Source organism: Pimephales promelas, chromosome 22, assembly GCF_988280905.1.
Source record: "Pimephales promelas chromosome 22, fPimPro1.hap1.1, whole genome shotgun sequence".
Classification (NCBI taxonomy): Eukaryota; Metazoa; Chordata; class Actinopteri; order Cypriniformes; family Leuciscidae; genus Pimephales; species Pimephales promelas.
This window is the reverse complement of record NC_142790.1, coordinates 3914513-3941427: the sequence shown is the minus strand read 5'-3', so window position 1 is coordinate 3941427 and position 26915 is coordinate 3914513. Positions and strand designations below refer to the sequence as shown.

General features: G+C 39.1%; 2 protein-coding genes across 7 annotated transcripts in view; one reads left to right on the top strand and one right to left on the bottom strand.

Moving 5' to 3' along the window:
* adarb2 (adenosine deaminase RNA specific B2 (inactive)) overlaps window positions 1–9137 on the top strand; it is a 516612-nt gene extending 507475 nt beyond the window's left edge. For all 4 annotated transcript variants that reach the window (XM_089125947.1, XM_089125946.1, XM_039667440.2 and 1 more), the window contains one exon: window positions 5273–9137. In XM_089125947.1, the coding sequence (XP_088982073.1) occupies window positions 5273–5440 (168 nt within the window). In that variant the 3' untranslated portion in view covers window positions 5441–9137. The remainder of the gene's footprint in view (window positions 1–5272) is intronic.
* Window positions 9138–10245: 1108 nt separating this feature from the next.
* wdr37 (WD repeat domain 37) overlaps window positions 10246–26915 on the bottom strand; it is a 46222-nt gene continuing 29552 nt past the window's right edge. For all 3 annotated transcript variants that reach the window (XM_089125568.1, XM_039667445.2, XM_089125569.1), the window contains 3 exons: window positions 15405–15539; window positions 13657–13771; window positions 10246–11840 (listed from right to left, as the gene is read on the bottom strand). In XM_089125568.1, the coding sequence (XP_088981694.1) occupies window positions 11709–11840; window positions 13657–13771; window positions 15405–15539 (382 nt within the window). In that variant the 3' untranslated portion in view covers window positions 10246–11708. The remainder of the gene's footprint in view (window positions 11841–13656; window positions 13772–15404; window positions 15540–26915) is intronic.

Genomic DNA, 26915 nt, shown 5'->3' with positions numbered 1-26915 from the left:
CAGAGCTGAGATATTGAAACTCAAAAATTCGGCCCGAAAAAAAAAACGACAGTGGTACCCCTTACGTTTTTTTTTTTTTTGGGTGAAAAATTAAGTTTCTCCAATCTTCCCAAAACTCTGGATTCTGATAGAGGGCCATGTGACTTAGACCTGAGTGCAAAAATGGAGGCTCTAGCCCCTTCCAGAGCTGAGATATCGAAACTCAAAAATTCGGCCCGAAAAAAAAACGACAGTGGTACCCTTTACGTTTTTTTTTTTTGGGCGAAAAATTAAGTTTCTCCAATCTTCCCAAAACTATGGATTCTGATAGAGGGCCATGAGACTTAGACCTGAGTGCAAAAATGGAGGCTCTAGCCCCTTCCAGAGCTGAGATATCGAAACTCAAAAATTCGCCCCGAAAAAAAAAACGACAGTGGTACCCCTTACGTTTTTTTTTTTTGGGGCGAAAAATTAAGTTTCTCCAATCTTCCCAAAACTATGGATTCTGATAGAGGGCCATGAGACTTAGACCTGAGTGCAAAAATGGAGGCTCTAGCCCCTTCCAGAGCTGAGATATCGAAACTCAAAAATTCGGCCCGAAAAAAAAAAACGACAGTGGTACCCCTTACTTTTTTTTTTGGGGGGGGCGAAAAATTAAGTTTCTCCAATCTTCCCAAAACTCTGGATTCTGACAGAGGGCCATGAGACTTAGACCTGAGTGCAAAAATGGAGGCTCTAGCCCCTTCCAGAGCTGAGATATCGAAACTCAAAAATTCGGCCCGAAAAAAAAAACGACAGTGGTACCCCTTACGTTTTTTTTTTTTGGGCGAAAAATTAAGTTTCTCCAATCTTCCCAAAACTCTGGATTCTGATAGAGGGCCATGAGACTTAGACCTGAGTGCAAAAATGGAGGCTCTAGCCCCTTCCAGAGCTGAGATATCGAAACTCAAAAATTCGACCCGAAAAAAAAAACGACAGTGGTACCCCTTTCGTTTTTTTTTTCGGGCGAAAAATGAAGTTTCTCCAATCTTCTCAAAACTCTGGATTCTGATAGAGGGCCATGAGACTTAAACCTGAGTGCAAAAATGGAGGCTCTAGACCCTTCCAGAGCTGAGATATCGAAACTCAAAAATTCGACCCGAAAAAAAAAACGACAGTGGTACCCCTTTCGTTTTTTTTTTCGGGCGAAAAATGAAACTTCTCCAATCTTCTCAAAACTCTGGATTCTGATAGAGGGCCATGAGACTTAGACCTGAGTGCAAAAATGGAGGCTCTAGCCCCTTCCAGAGCTGAGATATCGAAACTCAAAAATTCGGCCCGAAAAAAAAAACGACAGTGGTACCCCTTACGTTTTTTTTTTTTGGGGGCGAAAAATTAAGTTTCTCCAATCTTCCCAAAACTCTGGATTCTGACAGAGGGCCATGAGACTTAGACCTGAGTGCAAAAATGGAGGCTCTAGCCCCTTCCAGAGCTGAGATATCGAAACTCAAAAATTCGGCCCGAAAAAAAAAACGACAGTGGTACCCCTTACGTTTTTTTTTTTGGGCGAAAAATTAAGTTTCTCCAATCTTCCCAAAACTCTGGATTCTGATAGAGGGCCATGAGACTTAGACCTGAGTGCAAAAATGGAGGCTCTAGCCCCTTCCAGAGCTGAGATATCGAAACTCAAAAATTCGACCCGAAAAAAAAAACGACAGTGGTACCCCTTTCGTTTTTTTTTTCGGGCGAAAAATGAAGTTTCTCCAATCTTCTCAAAACTCTGGATTCTGATAGAGGGCCATGAGACTTAAACCTGAGTGCAAAAATGGAGGCTCTAGACCCTTCCAGAGCTGAGATATCGAAACTCAAAAATTCGACCCGAAAAAAAAAACGACAATGTTACCCCTTTTGTTTTTCGGGCGAAAAATGAAGTTTCTCCAATCTTCTCAAAACTCTGGATTCTGATAAAGGGCCATGAGACTTAAACCTGAGTGCAAAAATGGAGGCTCTAAACCCTTCCAGAGCTGATATATCGAAACTCAAAAATTCGACCCGAAAAAAAAACCGACAGTGGTACCCCTTTCGCTTTTTTTTTTCGGGCGAAAAATGAAGTTTCTCCAATCTTCTCAAAACTCTGGATTCTGATAGAGGGCCATGAGACTTAAACCTGAGTGCAAAAATGGAGGCTCTAGACCCTTACAGAGCTGAGATATCGAAACTCAAAAATTCGACCCGAAAAAAAAAACGACAATGTTACCCCTTTTGTTTTTCGGGCGAAAAATGAAGTTTCTCCAATCTTCTCAAAACTCTGGATTCTGATAAAGGGCCATGAGACTTAAACCTGAGTGCAAAAATGGAGGCTCTAAACCCTTCCAGAGCTGAGATATCGAAACTCAAAAATTCGACCCGAAAAAAAAAACGACAGTGGTACCCCTTTCGTTTTTGTTTTTTTTCGGGCGAAAAATGAAGTTTCTCCAATCTTCTCAAAACTCTGGATTCTGATAGAGGGCCATGAGACTTAAACCTGAGTGCAAAACACTGGCGTAGGAACCAGGGGGGACGGGGGGGACGTGTCCCCCTCAATATTGAAAAATTCGGCATGTGTCCCACACAAAAAATTCCATACCTAACCTACCACAGGAACAAAAACTGTACATTTGGAACTTTTATTTTTAAAGCGCGACAAAGATATCCAGTTTTGCCAGCAAGTAAAACCCAGAGTGATAGTTAGATTAAACCTTCCCATTTCATGTTTGAATAATCACCATTCGCTTCATATAGTTTAACTCACCGGAGCATCTGATTGGTAGAGAGAAGTTAACATTACTCTAGAAACGCACCAGCTTTGAACTGGAACGTACATGATTTATCTAATCTGACAATGTTATTTTTGTTATTAGCTCCATGTTACTTATAATATCACATACCTTTGTTTGCAGTTTGAATAAATAATAAACACAGCAGATTGAACTCTTCTCCACTTTATTATTATACCACATCAGATCACTAACAAAATCCAGCGACCGTACCAGAGCCCGTACCAAGTGCGCACGACCCATCTACGGCAAGCCCCGAGGGGAAAAATACATTGCGCACACATACAACGAGCGCTAGTACGTCATTACCGGTGTTAACAGACTTTGTTGGATTATGTAATTTACAATCCAAAAAAGTCTGTTACAATAATAATAATAAAAAATATTTTGAGGACAGTTAAACTGTATTGAGAAAGTTGAGAAATAATAATATTTTTTTAAAGTTTTCAACAATAATTGTCATTATTGAACCCTTGCTCTTATTTTGTTTCTGATTTATCAGTTTTGTCATTATTTTAGCAAATAATTTATTTTTATATATTTTGACACGGTTTGTTTTAAGAAGTTTAAGAGTTAGTAAAAGAGTAAAGTAAAAGTTAAAACTTTTTTATTTAAGTAGGCATCTATTTTTTTAAGTATTAAGTATTTAAGTATTTATTTAGTATTAACACTGTATTCATTTATAATGTATAATTATTGCGTGACATTTGTGTCAATAATCGCCAAGCACAGGTGACTTCACGTAGAGGGAGGGGGCCCCAAAACAGACCGCCACTGCATGTACCACATCACCAAACTGTATGTTACTATTATGGTGGTGGGATTGACGTTGATTCATAGTGGCCAGTATGTCCCCCCCAATGTCAAAGACGTTCCTATGCCCTTGCCTCAAGGGCATCCAAGATGTAGGTGTCTTTGTTTCCACAGTATTTTCAATTTTGATATTTTTAGGTCAAACCGTTCTTGTCTGTCAGTCATATAATGGAGGTCTATGGTCACCACCTCAAAGAGCATGCGCAGAGAAGTCCAAATTAAACATGATTTATTGACTCGTAAACGTAAGTACACATTGATGGCCTAAGACACGAAACGAGCGGTTTGTGTGAGAAAACGAACAGTATTTATATCGTTTTTACCTCTTGTAACCACAGCCACGTCCAAGTGATCTAAGGGCGCGGGCGCTTCGGTCTGCACAAGCGCGTGGACGTCACTCATTGTTTACACAGAGATTTCGGAAGTGTTACCCTTCACTGTGAAGATCTAAACATATTTAGATATACAGGAAATCGCAATGGAAGACGATTTCGATATATCAACAGACAACATAGAATTTTTTTTTCGCAACTGCGCGAGAGATCACTTGGACGTGGCTGTGGTTACAAGAGGTAAAAACAATATAAATACTGTTAGTTTTCTCACACAAACTGCTCGTTTCTTGCCTTAGGCCATCAATGTGTACTTGCATTTACGAGTCATTAAATCATGTTTAATTTGGACTTCTCTGTGCATGCTCTTTGAGGTGGTGACCATAGACCTCCATTATAAGACTGAAAGACAAGAACGGTTTGACCTAAAAATATTAAAAATGAAAATACAGCGCAAACAAAGACACCTACATCTTGGATGCCATCTTGAGGTAAACTAAAACATACCCAAAATTAATTTCAAAGTGAACTTTCCCTTTAAAACTCCATAACAACTTTGGACATGATTTCTGGTGACCATTGGAAATGTGACCAGGTATGTCGTAACACGGGGAAGTTTTAGACAATTCTAAGGTCTTGATGATCCACAACAGACATACTGATTATAAGTAACTTTACAAGTACATGTCAACGTATTCTACAAACCCTAACCGTCTACTACTACTCAACCAATACTCTCATGAGAGTTAGTTGACACGTAGGTCCAACGTTACTTATGGTCAACAGAACATCTATAGGGGACCATCAGAATAAAGTGTAACCAAAGAACTAGTTGAGGATGAATAATTCTGCTTTTATTAACCAGAACAGACAGCTCCCATTTGTTATGAGACGGGGAAAAAAAGCGCAGGGCAGAATTAGGCCCTCATCATGTAAATGTATGGGAGAGATGCCGGCTGCTGTACCAAATGCTGGCAGTTAAAGTCTAATGACTGTGGAAATGGTAATCATCTTGAAAAGCACTTGAGCGGCCTCCCATGGCAAACGCTCAGCGCTCGCAGTCAGGGACGCAAGAGCACACACACTAATCTCCAAAGAAACTTTTCTTTTCTCCGTTCACCGCGCCCCTTTTTGCTCTGCTTTTTTATTTTGTGTGTGTGTGTGTGTGTGACAAAGAAACGCACAAAAGCACGGAGAATGTTCAATTGCTTGTGAAATTTAAATGGAGAGATTACACAGCTGCTCAAATGCCACGTTTGTGCCGGCTCATTCGTTTTGTTTTGCACTCTCACCATCTCTGTCTGTCGAATCACTCTTCTATCATTGTTCCTCTGCTTCCCTCTCTCTCTGTAGCTGGTGGTCCATGGGCCGAGTGGTATGCCTCTGTACTGTGAAGCGAAGCAGGCGGCCGGCACCTACCAGACCGTGAAGCTGCAGTGGTTGAAGGGTCTACGGGAAGCAGGATTAGGGACCTGGGTCAGAAAACCTCCCGAGCAGGAAAACTTCACTCTGACTGTATGAATGCGGAAGCCTAACCTGCTGGGCGTAATCGTCCTCTTGTCAGCAAAACCAACTTCGCCTGCCATCCAGTTGCCACAGAAGCCCTTTCTCACCCCTAAAGTCACCAACATCCCACTGCCAAATAATAAAAAACCGCGACTAGATGGTAAACCTTGTTCTGTCAAACTCTCACAAAATTTTCATTTGTTGCTACCAAGGTACGGGTGAGGTATGGAAACGTTTCTTACCTTGCCTTTCATTGCTTCTGAAGGGTTAAAGCAATTTTTTAGCCCTAAACCAGTAAAGCCCACACACCAAGTCTGATTGTCTACACAACACTAAAACAAATACTAGCCCCAACCGTAAGCTGCGATTCTGAACATTTAGACAGGCGACTGTGGAGTTGACCGATAAAAAACTGATTTGGAAAAAAAACCACGCAATATGATTTAATTACCCTTATGAAAATTAACCATGGTTTTATCATTGTAAAAGTGTAGTAACCATGTTTTTGGAGGATTGATTACCATTTGTATAACCACAAAAAGCCGTGGCTAAACTAGTAAAACCATGGTTATTTTGAGGTTACCATGATTTAACTGTAAGAACCATGTTTTGGGCGTTTTATTTTGTAGTACTTTTCGTAAGAGTAATGTGCATCAAAAAAAGATCCTATATCCATCTTCAATGCCAGATTACAACATTAACACGTTAAATATCTTATTCTAGCTAATCAAAAAAGCTTTTCTCAACCAGTTAACGCTAATAAGCTATGCTGTTTGCTAACTGAAGGTTAACTGAAAACAAAAGAAAATGTTTCAATTTTAGTTGTCACAATATGTTTTACGTTCTTTAAAAGGTACTAACTAGCATAATTTCAGAATTAAGAAAGAAAAAAACTAATTTGATTTTCTAGCATCTCTAATCAGGCTCAGGATAGAATACCCATACGTTCTCTCTGACGGTCCTGCTTTGGCGTCCGAACAGCGAAGGATCTTACAGGACATCGACAGCAATAGACCTTATTCGGAGCAGCGTCATGACCTGAAAGCATGACCTTTTTTTGCAACTTTTTATCTCAGAATTGCATGTTTGAATCTCGCAATTCTTACATTATAGCACGCAAATGGGAGATATAAAGTCAGAATTGCGTGTTATACAGTTGTGAGATATAAACTTGCAATTGAAAGAAATAAAGTCAATTGCGAGTTTATTTTTCGCAATTGCGAGTTTATATCTCATAATTCTGACTTTATAACATGCAAATGGGAGATATAAAGTCCGAATTGCATGATATGAAGTCAGAATTGCGTGTTATAAAAGTTGTCAAATATAAACTTGCAATTGCGAGAAATAAAGTCAATTGCGAGTTTATTTTTCGCAATTGCGAGTTTACATCTCATAATTCTGACTTTATAACACGCAAAAGGGAGATATACAGTCAGAATTGCATGATATGAAGTCAGAATTGCGTGTTATAAAGTTGTCAAATATAAACTTGCAATTGCGAGAAATAAAGTCAATTGCAAGTTTATTTTTCGCAATTGCGAGTTTATATCTCATAATTCTGACTTTATAACACGCAATTGTGACTTTATATCACGCAATTCTGAATGTAAACTCATAATTGTGAGATAAAAAGTCGTAATTGCGAAAAATAAATGTACAATTTTTTTAAAAAAAATTTTAATTCCCGCAATTTCAAGTCTTTTAAAATGTTTTGATCTGGGGTGGAAACGAGCATCAATAATAATAACATGTTGACAGAGAATAATTTGGACTTCCCCCCGATATTAAAAAAACAGAAATGTATGTTAGTTTCAGAATTTTAGTTTTTTTTTTAAGGGAGCTCTGGAAACTGTATGTAGTCTAGTTCTCGCGAGACTTTTGACAGAACGAGGGTTACGAGCGACGTGATTGACAACAACGGGATATGTGAAAAACAGGGACAATCTTCTCCCAACACAGCAGATGGAAAGATGGTCACCTCTCTCTCTCTCCACTGACAGCTCTGCAGTCGCCGTCATTCAAACGTGTGTATGTGTGTTAACCTTCGCCAAAGTGAAAGGCAGCCGCCGTCTTGTCATTATCTGGCCGTTTCCGGATGGCCTGCCCCTGAAGAGCTCCGACACGCTGTCCAATTAGAGGTCCTGTCAGAGTGATGCGTCCCTCATTTTCCTCTCTCTCTCTCTCCTTTGCCTCATTGGTACAACTTTAAAATGAGAAAAAAGGAACAAAAAAACAGTAGGTTTGACATTGCAAAGACAGGTTAATTCAGCTCCATTTTGAGCGTGCAGACTAGAGGTAATGGTGACAAACTCATTTAAATGGTGCCATTACGACATCCCATGTCTTTTTTTCTTCTTTTTTTTTTTTTTGAGTTGGTACAGCTTGCATCTTTAATACCTCAATCCGGCTCACAGGTGACGTGTCATTTCTCCGCTGGCTTCTCTTTGTGTGTCAGTGCTGTATCTTTACACAGTGTTCTGGGCAGAGACCTGCGTGAAAGGAAAGGGAAACGTCGCCGGTTTGATGTAGACACAAAAGACGAAAAGAAAATGGAGTTGAGAGTGCGAGTAGAGATCTGTGATTATGGAGTAATTTGTACTTAATGGGTTCATTTACAAACCGAGCACATTACAAATTGCTTTGTAAAGCCCCGACCCAACCTTTGAAATGCATGCCACTTTACCAGAGGTTTAACCAATGATTCACCTGCATTTGTTTATTTCATTTACGCATACTTCTCATTCATGTCATTGGATTTAGATTTGCGTTTTAGTGTGTATGCTTTAATCTCGATATATATATATATATATATTATTTGACCAAGTCACTAATCATCTGTAAAGATGTTTATTGTTGTATACCAATAGAATCATCAGACTCCATTATTATGTTTTAGTCCTTTCTGTCATTGCAACTTGTTATTCATGTATTCTTTAATAAGCTTTCAGTATGTGTATTTTCGAATGCCACTTGCTGAGATGTCATGTGGACACGCTTTACAAACAGCTCAAAATGTCACAGGGACACCTAGTGGTGGCAAATATATTTTCAAGTCTCACTCAGACCCGTTTAGAGTCTCACCTGATGTTATATTTTTTTTTTTTAAATGATAATGAATCTATCCAAGATTAAATGTGAAACACCTAGTCTACCCATAGAAATATAATGTCAATAGAAAGATAGTGAAATTGACCGTTCAAACATGGCTCAACATTACCTGCCTTTTTCTGTTCTCTGTATTTTAAGTTATTTTTTTATTCCCAGTAATTGCTCAAAGGATCATTTTAATGATGTTAAATTAATAAAAATGTGGTTCATGGTTATTTTCACCGCACTGACAACCCAGTTTGAAATTTCCATAACTTGAAAGACTGTTAATGCACATGTGTATTTACCTTTTCTTTCTTTCTTGCAACATTAATTTTATGTTTGAGTTGAGTGTTTTCTTCATCACGACAGAAACATAAATACCCCTGGACGAACCTACGTCAAGTAATTCAGTCGTAAAGGCATGATTGATTGGCAATATTGTACTAATGACTGTACATTTTGTAAAAATTTGTAGAAAAAAATACAGAAAATTAAAAGAATAACCTAAAGATCTCTCTTATTAAAGTGTACATTTTAACCCAAAAGCATATGCTGCTAAGGTCTGTACATTGCACTTGAGTTAAAAGTGAATGTTTATGTGAATAAAAACTAAAACAATCACGTTGTTATACTTTGACCTGATTCTATTTGTTGTGCTGTAATATTATTTATATTTGTGTGTGTGTGTATATATATATTAGGGCTGTGCAAAAATGAATTGCGATTAATCGCATCCAAGATAAGTCTGTGTTTACATAATATATTTGTGTGTGCTGTATATAATTATTATGTATATATAAATACACACACATGCATGTATATGTTTAAGAAAATGTGTTATTCATATATAAACTATTTATATTTATATAATATAGATTATGTATGTATTTATATATACAGAATTTAAGCGCAAATAATTCTTAAATATATACATGCATGCATAGGTATTTATATATACAAAATAATTATATACAGCACACACAAATATATTATGTAAACACAGACTTTTATTTTGATGCGATTAATCACAATTAATTTTTTAATTTTTGCACAGCCCTAATATATATATATATATATATAAAAAAAATTTACACCATTATATTATACATTATATATATATATATATATATATAATGTGTGTGTGTAAATACATATTTATATATTTATATATATTAGGGCTGTCAAATGATTAATCACGATTAATCAAATCCAAAATAAAAGTTTTTGTTTACGTAATATATGTGGGTCCCACTGTGTATAAATATTTTGTGTGTATATATATATATATACATACAGTATATACATGAAAATATTTCATGTAATAATATGTAATCTATACATTATGTAATATATATATTATGTATATAATATGTACATAATATGTATATATGAAAATATATACGAGCATGTGTGTGTATTTATATATATATATATATATATATATATATATATATATATATATATATAAAATTATACACAGTGGGACCCACATATATTATCTAAATACAAACTTTTATTTTGGATACGCTTAATCGCGATTAATCGTTTGACAGCCCTAATATATATATATATATATATATATATATATATATTAAATATTACACCATTATATTATACAATATTATATATATATATATTTATTTATCTAATGCAAGAAAGTTTAAAAGCCATGTGTTTTTATGTACACTATTTGTCAAATTATTGGTTTAATCAAAACGAAAACGATCTTTGAAAGACATTTTGACTTTATTGTGAAGCCCAGCAGTGAGTGATTTACTGTTTCTATATCTCTACATTGTCATTACATGATGCAATATATTTTTAAAATACAGCAAATTAAGTTACTCTCTCTCAAAAAAAAAAAAGGCTCAATACAGAATAATCCACAGAACATCATACCAAGTTAGAAAGACCACTAAAATGTTGAAGATCAGACTCGTTTTAAAGGACGTTCTGATGGGTCACTTCACGTCAGCAGTGTTTTCTATGCGTTTTCGTGTACATTTCAACTCTAAAGTCAAATCCAGCCCATTAAACATGGACATCACACAAAAATACATTGCACATTTTTGTCTGTCTACGTGAAAAGAGTGAACAACTGACACTTTCCACCAGCATTTCTAATTAAAGTCCTGCTGAAAGTCCAGTAACGATGCCGATTGTAACACACTGACGGAAGAACTTCCATGTAAGGATTATTTCTGTAAATACCGGCTAAGCACAGTGGTTCACACATCACAAGGAGTCCAAAGAACATCAGGAAGCATCAGATCACACTGAGCAAGGCATTGACATTCGCTCTGATAATCATCGACGAAGATTACAATAGTGCTCCTCAAGTAAAAACTAAGCAACATGTGCACTTGTTCTGAATTCAGATTCAAAGATTTACTTCTACACGACATGAAAGCCCTCGAAAGGGAAGTGAACATCAACCGTAGGGCTTCATACACAGTCACGATACTTACAAAGTCTCAGCTTCTTTAAGTTTTCAATAGGGTGAATGAGATTACACAGCAATTATACAGCATTATGCTTCACATATTCGACAGAGGCGGGTTTGTCATGCAAATGGGCTGCGGCGACACTGAAAGAAGCTGATTGGCCGCTCGAACGGCGGGTCCAATCAGAAACTCGAGAAGGTGCGGATCCGTAAATGCGTTCGCCGATTCCCGTTCACAAAGGCAGTGCTCTGTTTGTTTCGCGCATTTCATCTCTATAAAAAGCAAAGCACAAATTTATACAAAACAAAATCTAAAATGCTGTCGAAAAAAAATAAAAATAAAGTCATCTGTATAAAGAAACAAACTGAACATTGCACGACAAAAATAGTGAAAAATGACTTGAATGTAACAGCGTGAAGGAATGTCCTGGTCTCGCAGGATTCACGAGTCGCGTCATGCAAACACGTAAAAACAGGGCGACGAGACGAGACTGGGAGGAACTTCACCATACTGGATAGATATGCAGAATATCCATTAAATACACGAGTTCCTCAAACGATCAAGGCATGACGGGATGAAGATGATGACTGCGGGACAGTGACCGTAGACGACAACCGGGATTAAGCTCTGAATAGTTTCGCACGCAACGTGAATGTGTTCTTGAGTAAAATCTACTGAAGGTGATGCACTGAAGAACGTGTTGGAGGATTCAGTGGTGTGTTGAGCTTGTGGCGTGTGTGAGCGTGTCACTTCTCCTGCAGCAGGGCCGGGATGTTGATGTTCCAGCCGATGGCCTGGCGGTCGAAGCCACAGGTGAACAGATTACAGGCTTGGTTCTCCTCGTTCCAGGCAGAGCAGCACACCATGCGCCGATGGCCCTAAAGGTTAAATGCAACATGGGTGTCAGGACGCATTCAAAGGGTACAAAACAAGCCGATGAAACTGTTAAAAGGACCGGGGCTCTCTGAAAAACATAGTGAGCCGTCTTCCCACCAAAATACTGGATATAGGCTAAATTAAGTTATATGAACCCATTTCCTTACAACACTTAAGAATGGTGTGTGTGTGTGTGTGTGTGTAGGTGTGAATACATCCGAATGGATGGATGGATGGATATGTGGATATCGGATATATGATGGATATCTATCTATCTATCTATCTATCTATCTATCTATCTATCTATCTATCTATCCATCTATCTATCTATCTATCTATCTATCTATCTATCTATCTATCTATCTATCTATCTATCTATCTATCTATCTATCTATCTATCTATCTATCTATCTATCTATCTATCTATCTATCTATCTATCACACACATACACATCATATATATCATACATACACATATCTATCTATTTGTGTGTATATATATATATATATATATCATAGATACATAGACATGGATGGATAAATGGATGGATGGATGGATGGATAGATAGATATGCGTGTATGTATGATATATATATATATATATATATATATATATATGAAGAGCTCAGATGCAAAAGCCTCTAAATGTCATTTGAAATTTTCTTCTTTAATGATGATTTTTATCAAACTTGTATATTTAAGTTCAGTAATTTCACTTAAATAACAATTAATAGGTAATCATCATTGCCATTTAAGTGAAATCACTGAACTTAAATATACAAGCTTGATAAAAATCATCATTCTAGAAGAAAATTTCAAATGGCACTTAGAGGCTTTTGCATCTGAACTCTTCATATATAGACCATTTCACAAGATGTAAACAACACTGGTCCAGAAACACTTCCTGTTTCAGTTTGTAACTGTTTTCTTTATTTCACATGTAAAGAAAACATCTTAAAGATGTTTGTTTAACTTTTTGTTTTAGTTTTACATGTTCTGTTGGTTGTATTTTATCCCAGCTTTTATGTAGTTTTAAAAAACTGAAACAGGAAGTGCTTCTGGACCAGTGTTGTTTACATCTTGCAAAATGGTCTATATACATATATATACATATACATATATATATATATATATATTACTTACACATATCTATCTATATATATGTCTGTTTGTGTGTGTGTGTATTAATTATATTAAATTAAAGTCAATATAAGAAATGTAAATTGGTTTAAATTGTAAAAAAGTATATAAAGTGCTAGACACTGTTTAAACTAAATCTGCTAACAATTTCAACAAAATCAACTAATACTTTCATTATACAAGGATGCCTTAAATTGATCAAACAATTTTATTTAAAATAGATGCTGTTCTTTTAAAGTTTTATTCATCAACTAATCCTGAAATAAAAAAATATCAAGCAGCCACGTTTAAGTTTTCAACATTCATAATATTAAGAAAGGTTTCTTGAGCAGCATATCAGAATGATTTCTGAAGGATTATGTGACAACAAATTAATATTTTAACATTAACATTTCAATAATGAAATGTTCATTTCTTTTTTAGCTTAGCAAAAAGAGGCGTCTCTTTGGCATAATTTTGCTACCAACATAGTTGGAATCATATATATGATGAAATTGAAAAAAAAAAAAAAAAAAAACTACTGGGTTGCTTTTCCTTCATAAGAAGAAAAATAATAAAAAAATAAAAAAATAAAAAAATAAAAATCCAAGGACCTGTCTAGTGTTTAAAGAGTGAGGCACAACTTGACAGACATGGAGCAAAAAGAAAGGTAATAAACCCTCCCAGTGTGAAACGTACCTGTCTGTTGCTCCGTGGGAGACGGGCCAGACGGACCCCATTCATGTCGAACAGTCTGACCTGCCGGTTGTCATGTGGCAGAGCGATGATTCTTTGGTTGGCAGAGACACTTATCCTGCAGGTTAGTACAGTGAATCAATCAATAAACTCTTAAGTATAAAGAAATAAGACAATGTGTATTTACACTAAATGCAAATAGCTTAATGCAGCACTATGCAGGATTTCCGTTTTCGTCAAACTGTGACCCCTAGAGTCGCTGTGCAGTATTTGTACTGTCGTAAATAGCACTCACGTAGAGATGTCTCTGCACTCACCGCCTGATCCCCTCCCCCTGTATACCACTACTGTAGCTGTAACGAGTGGAAATAAGGTGTGGCCCCTTTAAGAGCTGCGCCCTCGTCTGTATTGTATGCGCCTCGAACACCACATGTATACGGCGCCGGGTTATTTCTGTCTGATGTTCATTTTAGCAGATCTTTCTTGACGTAAAGCAATTCGTTATGCGAGACCTGATATCACGCGAGACGCCCAACATTCAACCCGAAAATACACATATAACCATTGCAATAACTCCGAAGCTATTCAGTTAAAGTAAAAAAACTGCTCAGTGTTGCTTTAAAGGGATACTCCACTTTTTTTGGAAATAGGCTCATTTTAAAACTCCCTCAGAGTTAAAAACCATTACCATTTTCTAACCCATTCAGCCGATTTTCTGATATTTAGAAGAATATCAATAACCAGACTATCAGTAGAACCAGAAGAATATCAGTAACCAGTTTCTGGTCCCATTGTAGCCTGGTTAAAACCAGACAATTCTCAGTTGTAACTGAGTTATGGTCTGGCAAAGCGTCATAAACCAATCCTTTCACCAACGGATGTCTCAGATAGACCTAAAACCAATCAGAGCAATGAAGGAGATGACGTATGCAGAGCGGCGGCCGGCGGAGAAACATCTCCGAGTGTTGTTCTTTGCTCGGTTTAACAAAAAGGAAACGTTCAAATCGCTTAAAACAGACGCGATAGCTGATTCGAACGAGTGATGTTCGACGTCGGCATCCATCTTTGTAATGTAGGCTACAAAATCTGCTTCAAAATCCCAGCGCTGTCGTCATCGTGTAAACGCGGCCCAACGTTTCTGATTGGTGCCGCAATTTCGACGGATTGGAAATGGGCTTGAAAGGGCTCTTTTAGAGCAAATCTAAATTTGCCGGAAGTTGTCTGGGTTTTCCCAGGTTAGTCCCATTGACTTCCATAGTAGAAAAAAATATACTACGGAGGTCAATGGGACCAGAAACGGTCTGGTTACTGATATTCTTCTAAACGTCAGAAAATCGTCTGAATGGTTCGAAAACGGTAAAACCCAACCGTTTAACTCTGGGGGAGTTGTAAAATGAGCCTATTTCCAAAAAGAAGTGGAGTATCCTTAACTGGTTGGCAAAGGCTATTTTCATTCCCATCAGTTAGACAATTTACAAATAACACTTTGTGATCACTGCTTGCACTTCGTGTAAAAATGCTATTCGTTGATTTTTAATGGAATTGAGCTAGATACTGTTTACACCAAGAGACCCAATCGACTACCAACCAAAAATATTATCCAAATCTTTCAAGCTAATTCTGGTATAGTCTGACATTACTGAGGAATATGGTTTCTCAATTTTCTAAAAAAGAGCCAGTGTTGCCTCTACTTGTTCAGAGACTAAAGTCTCAGGAAGCTGTCTTACACCTCACCAAACTGCAGCTCTTACCTATTAACGGCTGAGTCTGTGCGAATGGTAGCAATCGGAGATCTCATGTTCTTCAGGTCCCACACCTTGACGGTGCGGTCGTCACTTCCAGACACCACGTTGTCCCCCACGGTGAACACGGCTGATGTCACGGTGCTGGAAGAAACAAAGGACTGATTCAATGGAATCGTGATCCAATCACTCTTTAACACCTAAAGTCTGAAAATATCACCCTGAATAAACAAACATGGTTTTCACAAAATACGGATAAAATACGGACGGATAAGGACAGATCGTTCTGTAGCATTCAGAAGGTCAAGGATCTTGGCTGCTAATGTGAAGGACAGCAATTTAATCCTAAGGATAAGTCACTGTAACTGGGTTGTGGGAGACTGTATTAAGGAGATGACAATCTTGATGTGTAACAATTGCATTCATTAGCGAGACTCTTAACCCCAGAACGCTCTGGCAGGGATTGTAGGAAGTGTTGCGTAAGGATGAAATACATCAGCAAAATGGCAAGTCCCCTAAAAGTAACTATCTCAGCACTTGAGTATTCTTTCAAAGCAAGATAGACTCTCTCCTTTACTGACATGAAAAATTACCGTTCGGAGTGACTAGAGAGTGCTCAAGGTGATTTGGTTATCTCTACAGTCCAATTCTTGTCAGAACCCAACGGATCAGGAAGCAGATCATGTGAGCTCCACCGTCTGCACATACATTGATATTCTTTATTAGTCTTTGTTTTCTGGTAAACAAACTGTTTTTTATGATTGATCACTGGTGTCATTTCTGAGTACTCGAGTCCAACCCTACTATCCACAGTAGCACTGTTGAACATTGTCAAACAGGTATAGTCTTCAGTTCAGTTGTGTCTCAATTTGGAGGCTGCGTTTGTTGACTAGATAGATCATCAATAGACCATTTCCTGTTTGGAGTTTGTCTGGCCTCTGCATGCAATAACTTCAGTTCTGTGCTAGTCTGTGGATTGTGTGAAAATAATGCATTTAATCAAATCTGGCAACTGGTCAACATTAGACAAACATATTGGTTGGATTATTCATAAAGGAGTTTCGGCCATGCAAATTACGGGAGTTTACCGGGAAAAATAACAAACCAGCAGGGGTCCGAGAAATCCCTTCGAGCTATCTTGGATGAACGTGAATTATTTTTTTCCATTCGGTTAGGAATTTCTAGGCATATTTTCTCTTTTTATTTGTCATGGTCTCTTCTTTCTTCCTTTTCCCCAATTATTGTTCGGTCTGAAACGGCACCCAGTGACGGACGGTTGATGTCTGGGTAGAAATCGGGAGAAAGGTCGGTCCGGGAGATTTTCGGGAGGGCCTTGGAAATTCGAGAGTCTCCCGGAAAAATTCGGGAGGGTTGGCATGTGTGATGAGACCCAGCAATTGCACAAAAAAGTGCCATGATTTGGTGGAACGCACCATTTCCAATCTGATTCGCTTTAACACAACTTAAGGATTGAAGGTGGACAGGTTTCGACAGTAGTTGCTCTTCTTCAAATGAATTCACTCTGACGTTGATCTAATCCCTGCGTTGCAGGTTAACTGCAAGCAGGTGTTCCCTTAGTTGCATTATACTTATGAGGCAGACAATGTGAGCTCCACTGTCGCCACTACCATTAGAAGTCACTGAATATTATAAAGCTAAATTCTAATCAACTTTGTTGTATCATAAATGATTGCTGACTATCAATTCGCTTAAAATTGCCAACTCTCATTGAACAATTTTGGAAAGTGACCGGAAGTAGGGGCATCGATGGTTGGGGAAAATCTGGGAGTACAGAGTACAGAGTACAGACCTTCTTGTAAACTGAACAAGGAGGCCAGGAAAAGATAGCGTCTCCAACGACCAGAAGTCAAAGTTGTCTATACAAGTAATCAGACTTGACATTTATTCATTTAGCTGATGCTTTTATCCAAAGCGACTTACTATTGCTATATATGTCAGAGGTCGCGCGCCTCTGGAGCAACTAGGGGTTAAGTGTCTTGCTCAGGGACACAATGGTGTCTCGCAGTGGATTCGAACCCGGGTCTCTCACACCAAAGGCATGTGTCTTATCCACTGCACTATCATCCCCCCAACCACTTGAGAGTGTGAAAAGAGTCGAGAAATCGTCTGTTTAAAATTCTCATTGGTCAAAGGGTTCCTGTGTCAGAGAAGAACTTTTTGGGCAGGCATCACTTTTCCAAAACTACATCTTGTGACACAACATCCAAATTGAATGTCAGTGGCTTCACAACTTTACACCTAGGTCTGGATACGTGAGCTTATCTAGTGTGTGACTTCTGTAATGAGGCTTGAGTTTCTACTGGAATTGAATCTTCCCAACAAATTATATTATTGTGATTATGAAATTAAACTCATCTCTTTCTGGTTGGAAAGACCACCCTTTGCTCCTGTACAGGGCAGGAGAGCACCAGCAGCTGGCGCAAAGTGAGGCAGCCAGAGACAGTGTGTGTGTGTGTGTGTGATTTGAGACAGTCTGGGTGAACAGCAGGAATGTCAGCAACCCTCAGGGTCACAGCGCACATTTAACTGCTCCGCTCAGCACACACACTTCCATTTAATGGACCTTAATATTTCTAATCTATCACGTCATTCCCTGCTGACATTTCTCTCCTCTTTGTATTCCCTTCTCTCGGGAGAGAAAAATGAAGAGAAAAAAAAGGGCCAGAGTTGGTGCTCCACTCGCCTCTAGCCGTGCTAATTTGAATTGACATGATATTAAGGTTTAATTAGGGGCTAAATTCCGCTGCATTAAAGATTTGGAGTTGGGTTTGGCTGTATTTAACAGCTTTGCCCGGCTCGCTCCGGCAGAGTTCACATCCAAAGTGAAGCGTGGAAACACTTTCTGACATCTTGGGTTGCCACCGGAAAGCAATGGTGGGGGCGGTGGTGGGGCCGATAATAGATTAAAGGCTTGATTAAAATCCTATTACAACTCAAATGATATTTTGGGAATGTTCCGTTTCCCCTGGGACCACTGACAAGCAAGGTCGAGACTCATTAGAGGAAGAACGGCGTTTGTGTTCAATAGAGATCCAGTGCTGAGCATAATAAGCTCTTTAAAACAATGGCTAATGTAGGTGCATGGGATCATACTCTTGCTGATTCTGGGAAAGACAAGATGTATGCTTCCTAATTATAATTGACAACTATGAATTTCATACAGAGTTTATTCTGTGCACACAGTAAAGGAATGTCCAAATGGAGAGTCTCAATAAGTGGAAGATCTCGTATACACTATGAAAATGAATAAGGACGGATGAACAGGCTCAAGTCCTAAAAATGGCAATAAAGCACCAATATGACATACTACATTCCAAGTGTTCTGAAGTCATACGATTGATTTGTGATGAACAAAAGTCTTTATTTACCAAAAATCTTGCCCTCCACCATTTCTCTCAAACCTCAACATAAAAAAAATGCATTTAACATAACTTTGGTGTAAGAAACCCAACTAACAATGGAATCCCATTCCTTCCTTTACGGTTCAACAAATAGCAGTTTAGGTAACACTTGAAGGGGTGTCCAGCCAAGTTCACACTACAGGATTTTAAGCCCGATTTATGCCCGATTTGCAAATCGTTGAGCTCGCCGACAGGTCAGGGTGTTATCGCGTGCAAATCGCAGGGGATTAGCGGATGATGAACGCCTGCCAATCTGTTAGTATGAAAGAGCCAACAACGCAGCGAAAACGCTCGCAGGCGCCTCGCAGACGCGTCGCCGAGCCCAGAAAAAAATCTAGCCTGCTAGATATCCAGAGCCGTCGCGCGACTCAATCTCAGTGATGTCATGAGTACAGCCAATTATAGCAACACATGGGTTGAGGACACCAGGTAAATCTTAGTTTTTCTCTTTTTTTCTCAGAGCAGATCGTCACGCAAACAGTGTGCAGCACTAGTTTCTGTCTGACGTCCATATTCACGTGTTGTGTCACTGGGTATTGGCGAACGGGCTGTTTCGCGTCATTTCTGGTTCGTTTTATTGCGTGTTTTTTCGTGACAAAACGTGGTGTGTAGACAAGATAGAATCGTTGGGTGACAGAGTTGTTGTGAACTCGTTATTTATTTAATTATTTTCAAGATTTAGACCGTACCATAGTACTGAAACAGCTCTCATTAGAGTCAAATATGATTTGCTCTTATCATCCGATCGTGGTTATATCTCTATAGTGCGTTGTCAACTCGTGTAGTGAGTTACCTCCTGTTGTGGATCAATCACGTTGTGTTGTGTGGTGTAAACAGCTAAACAACTTGAACACTCCTGATTTCACTGAGAGCAAGTCATGTAGTGTGAACCGCACAGTTCAGCCCGACGTTTTAAAATCATGTAGTGTGAACAAGGCTTAAGACTAACATGACACCTTCATAACCATGACATTGCATATGTCTTGAATATGAAGTACGGTTTATGCATGTTTATAACTGTCATTAAGTGTCTTTCGCTGAATAATTACATTTTGAATGCAAATATGACATTTTTTAAGATGTCTTGACATAAACCAATACATCATAACCTGTCAGTGTCTTTGTCATGACAACTTGACATTAAATTAAGTTAAACTGTCGTGTGGTTGGCTTTGACATTGGCTGTCATGAGGCATTATAACTGTGTCATGAATATTTTTCGTGACCTCAACTACAGTGGTACTAATTGAATTTGTCATTAAAAAGTTATAATGGCTTCATGACAGCCAATGTCAAAACCAACCACATGACAGTTTAATGCAATGTTAAGATCCATAAATGAACCCTTACTAGACTCAAACCTACAGCCTTTGGCCTCAGGCCTGATTCTTTAACCACTAGTCCCCATCAGAGAAACAGAAATAGGTGGGCATGTCATCCAGAATTTACATGATCTGTCTCAAAGGAGACACCAGCTGTGATGCTTCCTCAGTGAGAAACCCATTCTGACACATTCCCCGAGACAGCAGGTGTGTCTCCCTCGATCCGTCTGAAATCGAGCACACTGGCGATACTCCTGACAGACAGATAGTGTCTCTGACAGGGAATGCCCTGCAGATGAAAGAGGAATGAGGCAGCAAACACTGCGTGCCCCCGTGTACAGCGAGACTCGTGTCATGTATCATTTGTACTGTGCCACTCATTATCAATTGCACCATCATTAGATGATTAGGGGACATTGTTTCAGGCCATTCTGATGCCCTTTTGCACCAATATGCACAGGCTACAGGTTCACAAGGTCACATTTCAAGTCAAGTCTCAAATTCTGTTTGATTTCTAGATGCATTCAGTTCACACTTCATTTGCTAGGGGCACCAATATATACTAGTTAGCTCTAAAAATGCAACTCTTTAAAGTTTTTATGCCGCTAATTGCAGGGGAAAAAAATCATCTAAGTGTCCATATGCCGTAATGCTGAGCTCATGGTGTGTCCTGATGCTCTGGGGTTAGTGAAGTGAGACAGGCATATGTCAGCTGTACTGCACAACTGAGATACACTTCACTCACTATTAGAAACTGTACAGCAGTTTATGAGCCTCAGTCTACAAAACAAAAATAGAAATGTTGTTACTAGTACTGATGGTTTAAAACTACCATAGCTACAGTGCTGTGAAAAAGTATCTTAAATCCATTTATATCCAACATATAGGGAATGCAGATATTGGATTTGAATTAAAGGGTAAGCTGCAGATACACTAGACTGAGTATGCAAAATTTGCAGCGGTCGTAATACATCATGCCACATTCTGCTCCCTTTCAGAAAATTCAACCTAAAAATAGTTCCACTACACTGAAATGTTGCAATCCCGCATATTTAAAGTTTGTATTCTTTAATTGAGCTAAAAGATCACAATAGCTCCGTTTACATGGACCCTTGTAATCGGATTGACGGCTCAATCGGACTAAAAAACCTTCATGTAAACACCTTAATCGATCCGATTGAGCTCGATCCGACTAGAATTTCGATCGGATTGAAAGGGGTGGTTTAATAACCTTAATTTCTTTTCGACTGAAGAAAGAAAGACATGGACATCATGGATGACATGGTGAGTAAATTATCAACAAAAGTTTTCAAAAGTGAACTACTCCTTTAATCTTATTAAATCTACTAAAGTTATTCAAGAGCAGTGACTGATTTTCTGTTTTTTGATTAGCAGTAGGTACTGTAAATTACGCTAATTTCACTTTAATACACAGATCTAATATGCACGCAATTTTTTTACTTGCCGTTTGCATAAAAACATCATGTTTTTCCTTCCACTCAAAAATGCTATTTACAACATGGTATAATACATTATCTGTGGGGAATTCTGAGCTGAATTTTCACAGATACGTTCTGGGGACACCTGAGACTTATTACATTTTGGAAAATAATGACATGGGTCGCCTTTAAACTCTAGAACGCAGCGAAATTTAGTCAAATACACTTGAGACAAAAATTGAACTTATTTTAACCACATTTTAGAACACGGTGTAACATGAAGGCCAAGTACGGTAACCCATACTCACAATTTGTCCTCAATTTGCATTTAACTCATCCAACAAACACACACTGCAAACCGTGTGAAGAATATATGAAGAGTTCAGATGCAAAAGCCTTTAAATGCCATTTGAAATATTCTTCTAAAGTGACCATTTTTATCAAGCTTGTATATTTAAGTTCAGTAATTTCACTTAAATGACAATTAATAGGTAATCTTCATTGCCATTTAAGTGAAATTACTGAACTTAAATATACAAGCTTGATAAAAATGATCATTTTAGAAGAAAATTTCAAATGGAACTCTTCATACACACTGCAAACCGTGGGGACACACACACACACACACCCGGAGTAGTGGGTATCCATTTGCTGCGGCGCCCAGGGAGCGATTGGGGGCTTAAGGACAGCTCAGTCGTGGGTGAAGGGCATTGAGGGTGGAAGAGAGCGCTGTTCATCCACTCCCACACCTACCGGTATTTACAATCGTTAACCTTCAGGTTACAAGTCTGACTCTCTAAGGCCCCGCCCACACTACTGCATTTTCATTTAAAAACGACCTTTTTCTGCGTTTGCACCTCCCGTCCAGACTAAAACTGGAAAAACGAAGACCTAAAACGGAGAAGTTTAGAAACGCTGCAGCTCCGTTTTTCGTTTTGAATCTCCGGAGGGTGTTTTAGTGTGGACGAGACAAAACGGTGGAGTTTAGAAACGCTTACGCTCGGCTCCATGATTGGGTGTTATCAGTCATGACGTATCCTTCCCTGATTCGCCAACCACTGTTTACACCGGCACGCGCATGCCCAGTGTTGGTGAATGGTCACGTGATCCGCGTTTTCAGTCGTTTTAATGTGGACGGAGATCATTTCTAATACGCAGATAAAACGCTGGTTTGGACGGAGATCGTATTTGTTTTAATTCTCCGTTTTTAAACGAAAACGCAGTAGTGTGGACGGGGCCTAACTCTAACCATTAGGCCACCACTGCACCCTGTCATGCACAAGATGCAAGCTCAACGGTCAAACACACCCATCTAGTGCAACTTTGACCGTTCAAAAAGACATTGTAAAAGAAATCCTATGAAAGAAAGCTATTGGCGCTCGCCTTTGTTTGGTTTTCCACTGTGTAAAAGTTGTACCTGTACCTGCTTTCGGGTTTTTTTTTTAGTACCACTCCCGGCGAGATTCTGAGCAAGCTAAGGCGAGCTGAGCCGATACTAAAATGTGACGTAAAAACAATACCTTCAGAGAGAATCGTCAGCATCACTGCACGCGCCAGATGGAGTATCCAAAATATCCCCGCCATTTTTAGATAGTTTGGCCAGAGATAGTTACTAAACTTACTACAATGGGCTATATGCACGCATAAGTTCCGCATTTGACGCAAGGATGCTCGTCCATTTCCGGTTGTGGAGATTTAAGCGGAGGAGAACCGAGGAAAACGGGATTATGGCAGGGTCTTCAAAATTTACCGTCCTCCCGTCTTTGAAACGAAACGTACATACGTTTAGATTTAATTTTAGTTAAAATAGTTATGTTTATTTAATATAATTTTAAAAAGAAGCATAAACACAGCGAGGGGTGTCTGTTTTATCTGTTTTTGTGCCTAACGTTTCTTTAGTATAACCATGGAGTATAAAATTCAATATAAATTCTCGGTATTGCATTGGACTCTACGATCGGCGGAAGTTATCGAGCATCCCTAATGCTTCACCGGAAATACCGCCGTGCATAGAGCCCATTATTATGGCAACTCGGAAGAATACGCCGTGGTCAAAGACTTTCCTTTGTTTGGCGGCCGAAGAGAGGATCCAGCGACAGCTTGATAGGGCAGCGAGAAACGAAAGGCGTCGCTATGACGACCGGGTACTATTTGTGGCGGTACTGTCTTCAAGGAAAAACAGAGCGGAAAGCGAGCCGAGTCGAGGCGAGCCGAGCCGAGTCGAGCTGGTACTGGTAATTGGAAAAGCGCCATATGTGGAGATGGATTTTGGACCAATAAGATTCCATAGTGGGCGGAGCTACCGGTTACGGGGTAAAACGAAGAAACCAAGCAACTTGGTAAATGTGTGTGCTGTCATGTGGAGTCAAGGGAAGAGAAGTGAGGATATCAGGATGTCAGAGGGATAGGAAATGACGGAGCCAGAATCAGGAGGGTGTGTGTGTGTGAGAAAGATTCTAGCATGATTCATGTATGTGTGCTATGCATAGACCCACAGACATGCTCAGCATGAATGAATATAAACTCAGCCTGTGTGAAGGTGTGTAAGTGTGTGTGTCTGGTCTTTAGGAGGTCCTCAGCTCCTGCCAGGAGCGCTGCAGAGCTCATTCATCTTACGGTCCCAGTGCAGCAGAGCATTCACTCCCACTGACAGCACAACACCCTCTCTCTGTCTCTCATGCGTGACACCATCAAACCACACACACACTGCACTGTACGCCACTCATTACAACCAACAGCTGTCTCTACAGCCCACACACTCACACATCTGCATGCAGGAATACTCACACACACGCTGCTACATCCAGTCAAACATCTCATTCATTAAGCCTTTTGTCGCATTCGGAAGTCAAACTTTCCACGTCAGGTGTTTCATAGTTCGAGGAATATTCACTGCTGATATACTAGGGTGTTGTGGGGATTGTCAGGCCATTATTATTTAGTTGCAAGACGCTCAGAGTGTTTTCTAAAATGTAGCTATGAGGTCCATTGGTCAAAAGAGTCCATCCTCAAGCATTCTGGGATTGTGGGATTTTTAGAGCCCCGTGAAATGAGTTTTATTTTTCCACAAATTCAGTGTTAAATTGTAATAATGAAAATCAATTTGGATTAATTACATTTTTAAAAACATTCACATGTTATTAAAATGTTTGCAATAATAATGCTAATGATAGTGATGTCTTTTTGTTGTTTTGTTTTTTCTGTGTTTTATGATTTGCAATTTAATTCATCTTTAAAAAGGAATTTGAACAATTCCTTTCCAAACAAAGCAAAATGTACCGCTTAAATTGCTGAAAGATCACTTGATGTTCCTTAAATACTGATTTAATAAACTGTATTATCGTTATTATTATTAATACTTTGAGAAAAGCATTGATTTCTGTCACAATTTGAAATGAAATGAAACTTGCTCTGGAGATGAAGCTCATGTGAAGAGAGTCCTGGAAGATGCTGACAACACTAAGGGCCAATCCCAATTCTACCCCTTACCCCTTCCCTTTCCCCTAGCCCTACCCCTTCGCCTTCCCCTTGACCCTTGAAACAGAGTGGCAATGCGTAGGGGTGAAAATATTCCCCTAAGAAATGGGACACCACTACGCCTCCGTTAAACGTCATTATAAGTCGTCGCTAGCGCCTACGTCACAGGAGATGCGCCGATGTTTATCACAACTTCCAAGATCCCGTCGACAGCTGCAGTTATCTCAGTCGCGTGGGTTACAGCTATTTTCTTGCATCTTGTGAAGTTCGCAGGAAACAACGGAGACGACGAAAATATGTTGCGGGACTATCGTTAGCAAACTACAGTAATTTTAGCGATTTTTTTTTTTTTTACAAACGTTTCTGTGAAGAAACTGACCGTAAATATGAACACAATATTGAATGTAACATAAAGCAAATCATTATTTGTCGTTATAATACTTATTAAAGCCACAAATACTTAAATTTATGGGTCTCCTTTGTCGCTTGGGCAGCCAGACTGGGTTAGCAGTGACACTTCTCATACCCCTTCGTTTGAAGTGTGCTCCCGAAAAATCTTCGTTTGAAGGGCTATCTGGCCCTTCACCCTAGCCCTCCCCCTCCAACCAAAAGAGAATTGGGACAGCCTTACCCCTTCACGTGGACGCGCAAAACGGAGGGGAAGGGGAAAGTGAAGGGGTAAGGGGTAGAATTGGGATTGGCCCTTAAGCTACTTTTCACGCATTTCTTTATTTTGCCACTCCACTGTCTGATTACACAAGGGGATATGATGAGAAACTGCAGCACAGGTGTGAAAGTGTGCACTTGTGTGTGTGTTGATTGTTGCTCAGGGCTCAGTGACGAGTGAATTCAGCGGCCCAACATAATTATCTGCGTCTCATCAACTCCTGTGTCACCTGACAGCACTGGAGTCAATCTGATACCCGAGTCACATGTTCAAAGCTCCTCACATATAACAAGTTCAACTACGAGACGACAGCGGAAAATGTGTTCTGTGCTTTATCGTCAGGAACACATACTCATTTAATTTACACTGTACTCGATACTTTCAGAACCAAAGCAGTGTCAAAAGTATCAAGTATTTAAAAACTTTTCCTTGAATGTGTCAAACATTTTTTAATCGAATATACACGCAACGCAGGAGGTTTTCTTCTCTTGGAGTGTACACTTAGTGCAAACAGCCCACCTTATTGGCAGAGGCGATTTACACTAACTCCACCCACTGACGTCTGATTGGGCCAGACAAAAACATGGAAGAAAATTGATTGTCAACAGTAGCAATAGTTTAACTGTGCGTTCACACTAGACAAGAATAGCGCGGCAAATTCGCGCCTAGTTATCCACAAGTTTCCGAGGGGCGCTCCTGTAAAAAATAAAGTGGGTGAAACTTCCGGTGAGGCGGCGGAAGTAGCATTCCAATGGTATTTTGTGTGTTAGTTAGCGAAGAGGCTAGCTGTTTTTCGGAGAATTATTTTACTATTTAAAGACGCAAATCTTTATGAGAGATGTCGTTACGGAGCTCAGGGACAACGTGTGCTGTTCGCGGTTGTATGTATAACCGGACTAAACTAATTCAGTGGCTTAAACGTGATTGTTTTGAACATAAGCTGAAAACGAAATCAGAGTGATCCTGCCAACGACTGTAGTTTCCATCACCTCCCAAAAGACTACGAATCTTCCTGTGTACATTTGTTTAAATTGTTAATATTCTATAAACTCTATCAGCATGTGATTGGCTGTTCGCTACTGATGTTACACCTAAACTCAGGATCAAAGGCTGTGTTGACAGAATACCAAATGTGCCAGTTAATATATTCAAGTAGCACATTCATTTATAATTTTGAATAAACTCCGACCAAA